This window comes from Eubalaena glacialis, chromosome 9 (genome assembly GCF_028564815.1).
Source record: "Eubalaena glacialis isolate mEubGla1 chromosome 9, mEubGla1.1.hap2.+ XY, whole genome shotgun sequence".
Lineage (NCBI taxonomy): Eukaryota > Metazoa > Chordata > Mammalia > Artiodactyla > Balaenidae > Eubalaena > Eubalaena glacialis.
This window is the reverse complement of record NC_083724.1, coordinates 115,460,466-115,475,114: the sequence shown is the minus strand read 5'-3', so window position 1 is coordinate 115,475,114 and position 14,649 is coordinate 115,460,466. Positions and strand designations below refer to the sequence as shown.

Genomic DNA, 14,649 nt, shown 5'->3' with positions numbered 1-14,649 from the left:
GGTCCCTCACAACCCTCGGTCTGGTTATCTCAGCCCTAGCAGATCAGGGTGCTGGCAAAAACAAGAATAAATTTGTTCCATATCGTGACTCAGTTCTCACTTGGCTGCTCAAAGTAAGTTTTTTCCCCCCCTTTCTGGGATGCTCTTGGTGGTTGGTAAAAAGGAAGACTAAAGAGTAGACTATTAATTTCTCCCAATTATAATTTCCTACATCAGTGTTCAAATTTATAATCATTAGACTCTTACATGATAGTCCTAATTTTAATGGATTAAGCATGGGTTTCTTCCTGATTCACCAGGACCCGGAAGCAGGGGGTTTGCGGCACACCGAATCACACAATCGCCTCTGAGAGTTGGGGACTAGACCAGGACCTACTCCTTCTCACAGACTCCTTTTGTTTGATGGACATTTTGGACCTTCTTTTTCTGTTTAACTTCCAGACTACTCATGATCATTTTAATTTGCTTTCAGCTGCTTAAAGCTGTTGTTAAAAGATAGAGTAGAGCACACAGTCATTCACTGGTTAATTGATTCAGCATGAATGAGAGAAATGGAAATGAGAAAGAAAAAGCCTGTATGAAGCGCTGTGAGGAGGATGTAAGGAAACGCTAGACACTCCTTGCCCTGTAATCACTCAGAGTCTAGTAAGGGAGAGAAGTTGTGTACACAGAATACTATAGCACGAGTTGGTGATTCCATGAGAGAGGAGAAAATGGCATGTAATAGGAGTTTGGTGAAGAGAGAGACTATTTCCAGGTTTCTTCTAGTCTTTTAAGATTCCCTTTGGTCTTGATAGAGCTGATGTGGTGGATTGGGTATTGGACTGGGAGTTAGAGGATATCAAATCTAGTGACAATTTAACTCCTTATAAAGTTGCCAACCCGGAACAAAATATTTTACCTAATGCTCTTTTAAAAAATGTTTTTAAAATGGAAAAATAATCTTGTGAGCCCTGTTTAGTTTCGTTATGGCTTATTTTCTCAGTGATCAAAAATTTATTGAATACCTGTTACTCACTATGCTAGTGGTTGAACATGTAAAGATGAGTTAAGTGCAGGCAGCTTAGTAGAGAACACAGCTTCTGAGTTATTCCATGACATGTTTAGAGAACCATGTTTGTAAAGGGAGTAGGGTTTTCTCCTAGTTTCTACACCCTCTCAAAGGCTTTACTAGTATTCAACTTTACTTTCTAAAACTCTACACAGTGTTTGAGCATCCTTTATTAAGTGAAATTTGCCGCAGTAGAAAATCAGGTAGCTTACTTCCTTTGGCCAAAATGCAATAAAAGTAGAAATTTGAAACAAAAGAATAGGGACTTCCTTGGTGGCGCAGAGGTTAAGAATTCGCCTGCCAATGCAGAGGACATGGGTTCAAGCCCTGGTCTGGGAAGATCCCACATGCCGCAGAGCAACTAATCTCGTGTGCCACAACTACTGAGCCTGCCCTCTAGAGCCCGCGAGCCACAACTACTGAGCCCGCTCGCCTAGAGCCCGTGCTCCGCAGCAAGGGAAGCTACCGCAATGAGAAGCCCGCGTGCAGCAACAAAGACCCAACACAGCCAAAAATAAATAAATAAATAAATATAACAAAAAACAAAAGGATAAACAAAATTTGATGATTAAAAACCACTTGTAAATAACTCTTGAATTAAAGGGATACATATTATAAAACATTTAATTACCAAGGAAATAATTGTCTGGTCCTCAAGTGTCAGTAATTAACCTTGAAGTCTCATTTGTTTAATTTCTGGAAGAATTCTCAATACGATACTTCTTCCTCATACTTTCCACAGAAACATCTCCTGATCATTCCTGATGATTTCTGGATGTGCCTGATTTAAAAGAATATTCATTGTCCTGTTGTTCCAGTGTTGCTGCTTCAGTCCATTTAACCCAACAATAAGAAATACCTTCTGTTAAGTTGACGTAGTTAAAATGGCCTAGGTTAATTATTGAGTGTCCATCCCATAGGCTGGAGGCCAGGAGAGCTTGGGTCAGGAGAATCAGGTACTGTGCAAAGTGCTTCACATACATTATCTCATTGATTCCTTGGAAGGCAGATGGTGGTGTTCCCATTTTACAGATGTGGCAACGGACACAGAACCTGCAAGTGATAGAACCAAGATTGGAATCCAGGGCTGACTTTGCTGCCCATCTTCTGTTGCCTAGGCTGTGCTCTTCTTACCAAAGGTTTCTTTTCACTAGAAAGAGAAGCACCTTACTTTTACCAAATGTGATAGAAACTGTTGAATATAATTGAACTTGAAGAACAAAACTAAACACTTTTTTAAAAAGCTCACTTTATCTTCTGTTTAATAAAATTAGGCTATAATTGTAACTTCTATGTGTTAATTCTTAGGCTAAAAAAATGAATAGTTTCCTTGATTTTTGTCATATTTTTCCTGAAAAACTACATGACCTTCTTTACGATGTTTGACTTTTGCACAAGATCATAAGTAGGGGCATTTTTGTAAAACCTATGCCGTGGTTTAAACAGTTTCCCCCAAAGCCTTTTGGAATCCATTGCTACACAAATCATTCTCCTTTAAAGTGTCTTTTATGTCCCTGTTGATTTTTCCTTCTTTAATTCTTAATTAGTCTAACTCTTCCTGATCCTTGTTTGACTTGGTATGATTCTAGTATTCTCCAACGTGACTTTCATCGAACTCATAAAATTGCTCATCCTTTATAAGATTTGCAGTTTCTTTTTAAAGTTTTTTTGCATTGTGTTCACATTATAATTATGTAGTGCTCTTGACGCTATAGCATCTGAGTCAGAGAAACTGCTCACACTTGGTGATTTAGCAGGTGGGGGGGGTGACGTGGGGGGATGGGGATGGATGTGATTGCTCTTCTCTCAGGCAGGGTTGAGCGCTTACTCACTTGGTAAGTGGTCAGTGGAGAACTGTTTCATATTAAGATGATGTTTGCTTCTCTCTGTGACTTTCTAAATATAGGTCTCAACATCAAGTAACTTCCGGTAATGAGTGCTCCAATAATGAATATCTTTAGAATTCATCTACTTTTTTGCATCCTTACTGCCAGTTACTTAATGAATAATGAAGGCTTTCTTCTCTCGCCTGGGTGATTGAAACTTCTTTCCTGAGCTTTCCTAGTTCATTCCGTTCTTTACAGTTAGGTTGCTGTCTTTCTAAATTAATACTCTTCTTAAACTTAAATCTCTTCAGTAACTCTCCAGGGACCCTTACGATAAAGTACAAGTTCCTTAAAGACTTGTGGTTTACTAAGCCCCTCCCTGCTTGTCAGTGTTCAGCTTTTGCTTCTTGACATTATCAGTTCTAGCTGAGTGATGAGTACTTTTACTCCTAGAACTTTGCTCTTACTCTGCTGGGAACAGTCTTCCTCCTCTCTTCAATCCCCCTTCTTACTTCCCTCCCCCATCCCCTTTACCTAGGTGATGCTTATTCATCTTTAGGTGTCAAATGTCACTTTCTCTGGGAGTCTTTTCTAACCTTTCAAGACTGGGCTTTCTGCTTTTTCTTTGTTTTCCCAGACCATATTGTATTTACCTCTACTTTAGTTCTTAGCATATAGTATTTGCTCACCAGCATTGCCCTCTAGATGGTAAACTCCATGAAGAGTTGAATGAATGAATAATTTCAGCTGTGCTCTGCACTAGCATTATGACCTTTGGTAAGCCTGTCAATCTTCCTGGGTCTCATTTTCTCGTCTGTAAAATGAAATAATTTGATTAGGTGACTTCAAAGAGTTCTTTCAGCTTTAAAAAATTCTGACTTCCAAAATTCTTTCTCATGTCCATTTAATTTGCAGTTTCTGCGTTTGAAACAAAGCTCATCTGATTTGCCTAATTAAACAATTAAAGAGTAAACAAGAAGCATTATACTTTCTCCTTGAATGAGTGCCAGTTCTTTTGTTGCTGTTTCCTTTTTGCTGATGGCATGAGGCCATTTTTGAATATGAGCATATTGTTGCTCATGCACAAGGGCTTTTAAAATGTCAAGTATTTGTTGTTTGCCAGGTTTCCTTTTCTCAGCACAAATTGAAGCACAGTATGCATGCTTTTCTCCTGTGGTAGTTATTGTTATGAATCCCCTTCTACCCAACCGCATTTGCTGTTCCTGTGGGCTAAGAGAATGCAGTGGTTCTGGAAGGGCAGCACTGCACTGCGGCGCTGCTTGTGAACTGAATTCCAGCCTGAGATGTAATTCCTATGATCTTGATATATGACATTTGAATTCCATTAACGTGCATGGGATTCTTCTTGACATCTTTCTGGAAGTTGCCAAAGCTGGGCACCAGCAATGTGAGATCAGTGTCTGGAAGTGAAGTGAAGCAAGCAGTCATCCAGGCTTTGCAGAAATTGCCTTTGCTTCCTAAAGCCCAGATTACTTTCATTTCCTTCCTTTTCATGCATCGAAGAGTATTTCCTTCAATGATATAATTATCTTAGCTGTGTTTTCTGTGGAAAACCAAAATTTTAGTAATGGATGAATAAGGGGACGTACTGTTTGTGATTATATTCAACTGTTAGCAACACCTAGGGAATAATTTTGTTTCTGGCGCTAGGACAGAACAATTTGGAAAGGCTTCAGGTCTGAACTCTCTCTGTTGCCAGGTGTTATTTTGTTACTGTGCTATTGTGGGTAGTTGTGGGGGAGTGGAAATCATATTGGACTGGAAGGTAGAATACAACTGGGCTGGAATGTTTTCACTTCACTAGTTCTGGATCTGTAGGCAGGGTATTTAACCTCCTTTGTCAGAACAAACCTCTGGTTTTTCATCAGTAAAATGGGGATACTAATACTCTAATTCACAAAAGGCTGAGGACTGAATAATCTCTGCACAAAGTTGTATAAATCATGGGTGGTTCAAGCAAATTTTAGAAATATTGATAACGGAAAACATTTCTATCGTCAAAAGTAAGAATTTTGTATTGGTTAATGCAGCCCAGAGATAGAGTTGGCTTTCTTGTGATCTAATGAATTCCTCATTAGTGGCCAGCCTGAGTGTTCTCTCTAATATTGTGAGTCTATAATTCAGTGATACTTTACTACTGAAAGGGGGCATTGAATCTAGTCTTCTGGGTAACTCTCATCCTGGGATAGTGTAGTGGGAGTTATCTATAGCTGTGCAACAGATTACCCTGAAAACTTAATAGCTGGGAGCAGCCATCGTTTGTTACCTCCGAGTTTCTCTGGGTCAGGATTCCTGGTGCAGCCTAAGTGTTCTGGGCGGGGTCTCTCCCGTGGCTGCAGTGCAGGCGTCGTCTGGGGCTGCAGTCCTTGCCGAGCTGCTGAGGTTGGATCTGCTCACCTGAGTGCTTGTGGGCAGGTGTCAGAAGACGTGTTTCCAAACTCACTCCTGAGGTCTCTTCCTAGGGCTGCCTCACCTCATGGCAGTGGTTTCCCTGAGTGAGAGAAAACACCCACAACAGAAGCCAGTCTTTTATAATCTAATCTCAGACGTGTCAGGCCATCAGTTCTGTGTTCTCTTCCTTAGAGGCAGATCAGCAAGTCCCGGCCACACTCAGGCACTCAGGGAAGGGGAAGACACGGTGGTGTGAATTCCAGGAGGCGCAGATCTCTGGGGGCCATCTCAGAGGTCGCCTGCGCAGCTGGATTTCATGCAGCCTTTGTGTGGCGAAGCGGCGTGGGGTAGACTTGACTTCCCAAGTCCTGTTTTGTAATCCTGAGTTATATCTAGTTATTTTTTAATGTTCTCAAGGGGAAGTCGTTTTTTTGAATTTGTTGAAGCCCATCCTAAAGTCCCTTTAGCGGTTTTCTGTAATGGAGATGAATGTCTTTTTTTCAGCATCCTTGTCTGAACTCTAGAAGCGGTTGTATAGAACTTGAAGCCCGTTTCAGTAGTTTTTGAAGTGCTGTCAGATGGAATACGATGAAGTACCTTCACTGTATCTTTTGTTTTCTAAGACTGTAATTGTACCTTATGTTTTAAAAAATTTACAAGGTGCTTGATGGCATTATAACAGCACCACTTTCTGAGCCATTATTTAGGCTTCACAGAGACTCCAGGTACATGGCGTTATGGAGTAGATTGTAGGTAATCACTCTTTGATCAAATACTGTTACGACTGTTCAGTCTTCTCAGGGAGATTTTGTAGACGTTTAAGAAAGCATCCTTTTTTATTCTGAGCGGTCTGCTGACTTACGGTATCATGTTGCCTGTTAAAAGAGGACAAATTGACTTAGAATTAATTTTTATTAAACTGAAATAAGTGTGGGCTTCATTGTATTTCCCAGTTCTTTCTCAAAAACCAAAGGTCCCTTTTGCAGAAAAGTAGCTTGCCAGCGAAGAAAGAGCATGGGACTGGGAGCCAGTATACCTGTACTTAAGTCCTGGCTTTGTCCTTAAATCTGTGTTTGACCTTGGGACATTATCTCATCCTATGGGGCTTCAGCGTTCCCATATGATGTTTTCTTCCAACTTTAAAATGGTATTCAATTTCTTTTCTCCTCCAGGACAGTCTTGGGGGTAACAGCAAGACAGCCATGGTAGCTACTGTGAGTCCGGCCGCTGACAACTATGACGAAACCCTTTCAACCCTGCGGTATGCAGATCGTGCCAAGAACATTGTGAACCACGCTGTGGTGAATGAGGATCCCAATGCACGGATTATCCGGGATCTCCGGGAAGAAGTAGAAAAACTCCGAGAGCAGCTAACCAAAGCAGAGGTATGAGGCACAGCTGAGCAGCATTACGGGTCTAGGAAAATCTAGTAAAGATAGAACTTGAATTTCCTTCCTCCAGGGCCATAAGTGATGAGTAGAATTTTTGAATTTCCTATAGGAAGAGAAATTTGAGATGAGTAGTAAAGGAAGACAGATAAATTGTCATAGTTGAAATTTAGATAGTTTTTACAGGTGTTAAAGGATTGAATAGGAGGAGAGAATAAGGGGAATTGAGAAAATGTTTCTTTCCACAGTATAGGCAGCAGACGAGAAAAGAGGTACAGTAGAATAGGGTAGAGAAAGAGAGATGCTTGAAACAAAAATAGATACAACTTAATAGTAGTGCAGCAAATGGTGGCGAATGTGCATAGGCTAATTAGAAGAGGAATCAAACAGATTTTTGTTGTATCAGATGTTCACAGGTTGAAGTCCAAACAGAAATCCTAAGGAGGTCTTGCACACCATAATAAGCTAGTTTTTCCATGTTATGGGTTAATTATGTTCATAGGAAAAAATATAGCAGAAGTAGCCATCTGTTTAAAAGGGTTCTGTTTCACTATCCTTTGTACATTCTATAGTGTATGATATTTATGTTCCATTACTGAATTTAAAACCTACACAATTCTAACCAAAAATCTTTTTAAAAATTTTTAAAGATTTATTTTTAAAAATTTATTTTATTGAAGTGTAGTTGATTTATAGTGTTGTGTTAATTTCTGCTGTGCAGCACAGTGATTCAGTTATATACATATTCTTTTTCATATTCTTTTCCATTATGGTTTATTACAGGATATCGAATATAGTTCCCTGTGCTATTCAGTAGGACCTTTTTGTTTATCCATTCTATACATAATAGTTTCAAATGCTTATCCTTTTATCAAAAATGGGATAAAGTGTCAGATTCAGGATCCCTACTTTAATTAGCATTTCTGTTCCCATGATTTCCAAGCACTGTGGGATTCTTTCTTGGGCCTGAGACCATAGCCCTCTTCTTTCTCATGACCTGTTTTCTGATAGTATAACAGTAAATTACATGGTCAAAACAATTATCTTGATTGTATTTTTGCCTGTTGAATCTTATCCTGTTTTTACAGGAATAATTTTACAGTTCATCAAGATTCTTTGAAAGTTTGTTTCTGTCTTCCTGGTGTCAATAACACCATCCAGTTTTCAACATGTGCAAATTTAGTCTGATATACTTGAAGAAATACCCAAAGTCATCAATAAAGAGTAGAATGAGTCACACATATGAGTCTAGACCTATTGAGATTTAAAAAAATAAGCCCTTGGTAGCTTGAACTTTTTATCTCCCTAAATGTAATTAGATCTCACAGTAACAACAGGTTAGAGAAAAATGAAAAGGTTAAGTCTTCTTTCCAACCCACTGGATAACTGGGTGAGCCTGTGGGACCCACACAGTCTGGATGCTGCGGGTCAGTGACAGTCCTTGTGTCTTAGGCAGGTCAGGGACCCCAGCGAGCTGCAGAGCTAAGAGGAGTCAGGTTGTTCATCTTGTCCTCCTGGATTTCGCGAATTCTTTTTTCAGGACATCGTGCAGGCATTCCATGAAATAAACATTTTGCTTGCAGGCAATGAAATCTCCAGAGCTGAAAGACCGGCTGGAAGAATCAGAGAAGCTAATCCAGGAAATGACTGTGACCTGGGAGGAGAAATTAAGGAAAACCGAGGAGATTGCCCAGGTTCGTGCTTCCTGCTTAAGGAGAGAGAAACGTCGTGGCAGTTGGCGCAGTGCAACTCAGAGCATGTTTCTGATTTCTTTTTGATTTTTAGCTTTGAAGATGGCAAATCTAGCAGATTAAGATTTAAATAAGATCTAAATCCAGGAGTCTGTACTTTACAAAGTTCATTTGAAGGATAAAGACATAATTACAATTAATGGATTGTTCATTATGTAAGAAATATATTTTTAGTGTCATAAAATTTTGTAAATGATATAACTAGCCATTGGCTCTGAACACCCAATTCTGATAAGTGCTTTGCAAACGTAAGGAACTTACCCAACTGCGAAATTATTAGTAGTAGATATTTAGGCTATGAGCTTCTTGCTTCCATACGACAACTCAGTAAAAGTAACATGAAATACCTAAATCTGAGGTGACTGTCTCTCATTTTTAGACCATTAAATATAAAGTGGTGAAATCTTCCAGTGGGTGCATTAGCACTTGGAGAAAATCCTAAAATGTCCAACTGTGTGCTTAGTAAAAGGTTGACTCTGTGACTTTCCTCTTAGATGCTTATTCAGCCTCTGTTTTAGAAATATATATGATAATGTGGAGGTCAGTACCGCACTGAGCAGTCTTCTCATGATTGGATAACCCTGATGGTAGCTATTTAACTGAAATCTTTATTCTTCCCTTTCTGCTCATTGGCCTTAGTTTGTTCTTCCAAAGCTAAGAGAATAAGTATCCCACTTGTGTGTAGTAACTAATAATAACAATAATAACCAATACTTATTGGGTACACGTACATGTTGGGTCCTATGCTAAGCGCTTTTAAATATACACTATTTTATTTAATCCTCCCAATAGCCCTGCAAGATAGGGTCTGTTATTACCCAGATATTGAAAGTCACCTCTACCTCTTCCCCTCCTTTTCTAAAATTAAAAATTTCTTGTGTTTTCAACTGTTCCTTGTATTAACAAAATAGAAGTTGCTGCTGCTTTTGTTACCCAGTAGATTCCATCTTTCAATGTGCTGTCCAGAATCAATCGATATATCAGATGTTGTAGGACAGTACTATTATTATGTAGCATAAGGTGGATGTTAGATTTATATTAGTGCAGACTAGGATTTAAGTTGATTTTTAAACATTTTTATTACAGTCCTTTTCAAAATAAATAAAAATATGAGTGTAATAAATCCACATGTACCCATTACCCAATTTCATTAAAGACCAACATAAGACCAGTCTTGTTTTATCTGTATCCCTGCACTGGGTTATTTTGAAGCATATCCCTCAAATTACAGAGAAGAGAATACACCAGTGTATAAACTTTACTTCTCATTACATATTACACTTGCTGTTTTTCATAAATTAAATTCTTATTTAATAAGAATTGATTCTAATTATCATCCAGTTTGGAACTAATTTATATGAGCATTTTTGAGCTACTCTGAAAATAAAACATTGACTTTGAAGTGCTATCGTACTTGGGTTGCTTTGCTCTGATGCAAAGCAGGGTAGGTCTAAGTGAGAGTGTAGTGCTGACGCAGCTTATCTGTAGCATCTTTCCTCACCTAACCGTCCTCTCCCTCAGTCATATGCCCCTTTTGAGGACAGCCTGATTTTATCCAACACCTCATTTAACACCTTATCTTTCCAAGCCCCCAGGCTTCAGTGCTGCTGAGCTTTCTTCTCCTCTCTCACTGGTCTATTGGTCATTGACCTCTTTGCAATACAGACTGGCATTTCCTAAAATGTATTTCTGGCAGTATAGCCACAGACTGTTAATAAGTCTTATGGGGAAAAAAATGGTTCATGATCAGATAACTTTGAGGAAACCTAGGTGAACTCAGCCAAATGGATTTCTTTTTTGAAGAGCTTTTTGGGAGTCTGTTCTAAGTCAGCCAGACTCTCAAAGTCCCCTGGGTTCTGTGGCATCTTCCTCTAGTATGCCAGCCCCCAGAGATTGTCCCTGCTGTGAATCCTGTGGAAGCTGTGTGTACCCTTTTGACCCTTAAATCATGAGTACTTTATTTACTATTCAGTTTTTTGTGTATACTTTTATTACCTAATGAGTTTGTAAGGTTCTCAAGAAAAAAGGCTGTAGCTCTTAGTTTTTGAAACTATGTGCTCAGTAGTATTTTTGAGTAAACAGTCAGAACTCAAGTTGACTAATTTCTCAGCCCAGTGACATATCTTTGATACCAAATTCTCTTGTTTTCATCTTTTATGTTCTCAGTAAAGAAATGTACACTTACGTGAGCTAGATCAAGGGTTAGCAAACTAAGCCCTTGGGCAAAACCCGGCCTGCCACTTCTTTTCATAAATAGTTTTATTGGAATGCGCCATGCTCATATGTTTTTGTATTATTTATGGCTTCACAGTTGAATAGCTGTAACAGAGACCATAGGACCCAGATGACTAAAATATTTACTGTTTGACATTTTATAGAAAAAGTTAACTAATCTCTGATATGAGAAGCAATATTTAGTAAATGTAACTATATTTTATCATACAGTACTTGTTTATTCTTTGAACTGATTCCTAGATGTTGCAAACTTTTGTCATTTTTTAATGATTAAAAACTTCAAAATTTTTGGTGGCAGATGTAGCAACGAATTGACAGTTTTTCAATGCTGTGCCCTTTGGTTTAAACCAAAATTTTGTGATATTTCTACCATTATAAAATCTCAAATGACAGGAAAATGTTTAAGGAAGTAGGATAAAACAGTAGTTTACTATAACTGCTAACTTAGACAATTATTCATTTATATTCCTTTCTCTGGCATAGATTTGCTCAATGACCTTGGGCAAACCTATATTCAGTAACATTCATTCCATATTCAATTATCAATATTGAGCAAAAGTCAGAGAGTTATTATTGGAGAGTGTGGGAACAGTTGGAAGTAAGTAAGTCTGGCCATTATAGGGCTTTGAATGTCAAACTAAAATTCTTAGATTTCAGCAATAGGAGCTAGAAAGATTTTGATTTATCTGTTAAAACATTTAGTATATGCCATGGACTATGTAAGTATATCTTGGCTGTTTTATGTACATTATCTCATTTAAGTCCTGTCTTTTCCCTTACTCTGAGTGGCTTTACCTTTGTTAAGTCGTATAGTCTTTTTCAGGCTTGGCTTTGCCTCTGTATGAATTAAAATTTTGCCACTAGATGACAGTAACCAAACTTCTTCTAAATCTTTTAATTATTTCCATAGTGAAAATTACTAGAGTTCTAATAAGAATATAAGTAGAAGAAACTATTGTATTACAAAAGTAGTATTTACTTATAGAAAATACAGAAAGATTATTATGAAGAAAATTTAATTGAACGGATCCAGTCATCCAAAGAAAACTACTGTTAATATCTCTGTGGTTTCTTCCAGGTTTTCCCAGTGCACAGATTAATATACTAGTTATACCCTACATTTTAAATTTAATATTAGTTCATGAACGTCTACCCACTTCATTCGTAGTTTACAAAAAAAGACATTTTTATAGAGAAATGTTTCTTCTCATTATTGGAATAATTCTTTAATTACACCAATATCCCTTTGTAAAAGAGCTTTCCCTCAGTAAGGGACCATACAAGATACATTAGAATTGCTTTCTTCATTTTAGGAACATGGTTCTTTATCGAGGATAATCATTGCTTAGAATTGAGTACTGAAAACTAATGGCTAAACCACTCAACACTTCCGAAAGAACCCAGTAATGTTTTTTCTTAGAGAAGAGACTCGATTCAAAGGCCCAGAACCAAAATATCCCCTTCAGTATGTTTGTAATAGTATTATTCTAGGGGTGATTGACTGGGTTGCAGTGGCCGTATAAATTAGGATGTGTGCCTAGAAATAGCAAAATTCTAAGGCTGCAATTTAACTATACTGCAGACTTACTGTGTGGCCCTGGTTAAATGACTTAGTTTGTCTTGTCTTTCCTCAGAATCAGAGGTTCTTGATGACTCATCACTATTTGCTGTTTATACATAGTTAAAGACACCCTGCTCTGCCCCGATTCATATTCCTTAGTTATAGAGCATGGGTTGCAGGATTCATGTGTATCTCCCTAGGTGCACGCATGTGTATGTTGCATGAACTCACAGATAGGTAGGCACGAAAAGGAAAGGTTCATGTTCTTATGAAAATAGAGCTTTACTAGATATGCAGATTTTATTTTGATAAATTCACGACACCGACAATTTGAGTGCCCTTGTGTGTTAGGCACTGTGCTAGGTGCTAGGAATACACAGTGGAGAGATAGGTTCCCTGCCCTCACGGAGAAACAGTTGAGTAAAAAGTTACCAAGTTTGAGAACAGGTGTGCTCCAGATAGGAGGAATCGGTGTAAAACCCTTAAGCTAGAGAGAGCGTTCTTGAGACTTTGAGGGCCCTGGAAGATGTTCCATTAACTGCGTACAGGCTTTAAGAGTAGGGGTGACAAGATGTGATGATGGTGAGTAAATGGGCCAGATTGAAGGGCCGGGCCTTGTGGGCTTGGTTGAGGGAGTTGGGCCTTTATCCCTGCTGGAGACCCACTGAGGATATCAAGCAGCAGAGTGTATTAAATACTTGGCTTTTCAGAAAAGATCACGGTTGAGTAAAACACACTTATATTTGCTCATATATACAGAATTAAATGTGAAAGGTGAATTCAGGATGTTAGATATTTTCAAGAATGAAAAATGAGAACTTAGTATATTTGGTTGCTATTTGTAATGGCTTTATTTTTGAAATTAAAAAATTTTACCTAACAAAGCAACATTATAGTTTAGAAAGAGGACAAATGCAGTAACCTATATAATACCATGTCCTAAGATAACATATTTGAGTTATAAAGTTATTTAATAATTACTATATGACTTTTTATATCTTGCTGCCTCAATAGCTGTGGAATTAATACTTCTCTAATGCATTTACAGGAGCGACAGAAACAGCTTGAGAGTCTTGGAATATCTCTTCAATCTTCTGGAATTAAAGTTGGGGATGATAAATGTTTCCTCGTTAATCTGAATGCTGATCCTGCTCTGAATGAACTTCTGGTTTACTACTTAAAGGTGAAATAATAGGCTTTTCTACTATTTCCTACCACAAAATAGAGCAGTATTTCACAGTATTTTTTTTTTAATACTTGGAGAACCATACATATTCAAAAATATGAGTTAGCAAATTGTTTTTATTTGATTAAGCTGGAGTATAGAAAAATCTTGAGTTTCTGAGATCAGTTTCTCTTTGTAGTCTTTGAGTGATGTCATTCAACCTAGTAAATATAAAAGATGATATTCTGATATTATTTCCAACATATTAAGGAGCTTAACTTCTATCATTTAATGTGATTAAACCAGGGAGTTAAGTAGATAACTTTAAAGCTTAAACAGTGACTTTTAAACTGAACGGTTTCATCGGTAGACTAAAGCTTTTGTGATTTCTATGAAGCACAGCTTTTGGTGAGTGGTTTCTTAGCTTACAGAGAGATGTTTAAAGAAAGTTATTAGGACCACTTGATTTGAAATTTGTGTTTCCAGTAACTCTTAGGAAAATTAAAAATTTTGGATTATCAACTTATAAAAAAAGAGAGTAGGTCACTTAGAGACTGAGAGGGTCAGAGTATGGAGCAGAAAAAACCAGACATACATTGAAGTCTATATACATTGTGTATATGTATATACTCATATACATTGAAACCTATAGGTTGTGGGATGTATCAGGAAGACAAGAGACAACTTTAGGATGAGCATGATATCAGACACTATATAAATTATAAGGAGTTTGCCAAAATTACCTTTGCCAACCCTAGAACATAAATGAGTTATATAATGGACTATATGACTGATGTATGGTTAATGAATATTTAGGAGGAAAATTTTTCCCCTCATAGTATAGGAACTATCTATGTGGGTTTAACTAAATTAGTGACTAGGACAGTAAAGACATGAGCTGGTACAGTTGGAAGCAGCTTTAAAATTAGGGAATTGTGTCGTTTCACTTCTAAAGAGACTGAAGAATTCACGACACGTTGGCTGGTCTCCCAGTTTTTATCAAAGGTATCTGGGGTAATTGCTTTGTGGTATTTTGATAAGGCCCTGTTATTCATAAGTATCTTATACGTGTTTTATTACACTGTGAGTTAAATTGTGTGTTTGTTGCATATAATCCTGTGTGCACACTCAGGTGCTGTGTGTAGTGGGAGCAGTGCTGGGGTAGGAGGGAGATGCCCTGAGTTTCTAGTCCAGCACCACTGCTTGGCAGATGTTTGCTCCCAAGTCCTTTGCCCCCCACAGTCTTCAGATTCTTCCTCT

The 14,649-nt window shown here is 38.0% G+C and overlaps 1 protein-coding gene across 1 annotated transcript in view; it reads left to right on the top strand.

The window, feature by feature from the left end:
- Positions 1–14,649, top strand: part of KIF13B (kinesin family member 13B) — a 188,367-nt gene that overhangs the window by 78,420 nt on the left and 95,298 nt on the right. The window contains exons 10-13 of the mRNA XM_061200752.1: positions 2–113; positions 6,462–6,674; positions 8,261–8,371; positions 13,273–13,407. Coding sequence (XP_061056735.1) covers positions 2–113; positions 6,462–6,674; positions 8,261–8,371; positions 13,273–13,407 — 571 coding nt within the window. The remainder of the gene's footprint in view (position 1; positions 114–6,461; positions 6,675–8,260; positions 8,372–13,272; positions 13,408–14,649) is intronic.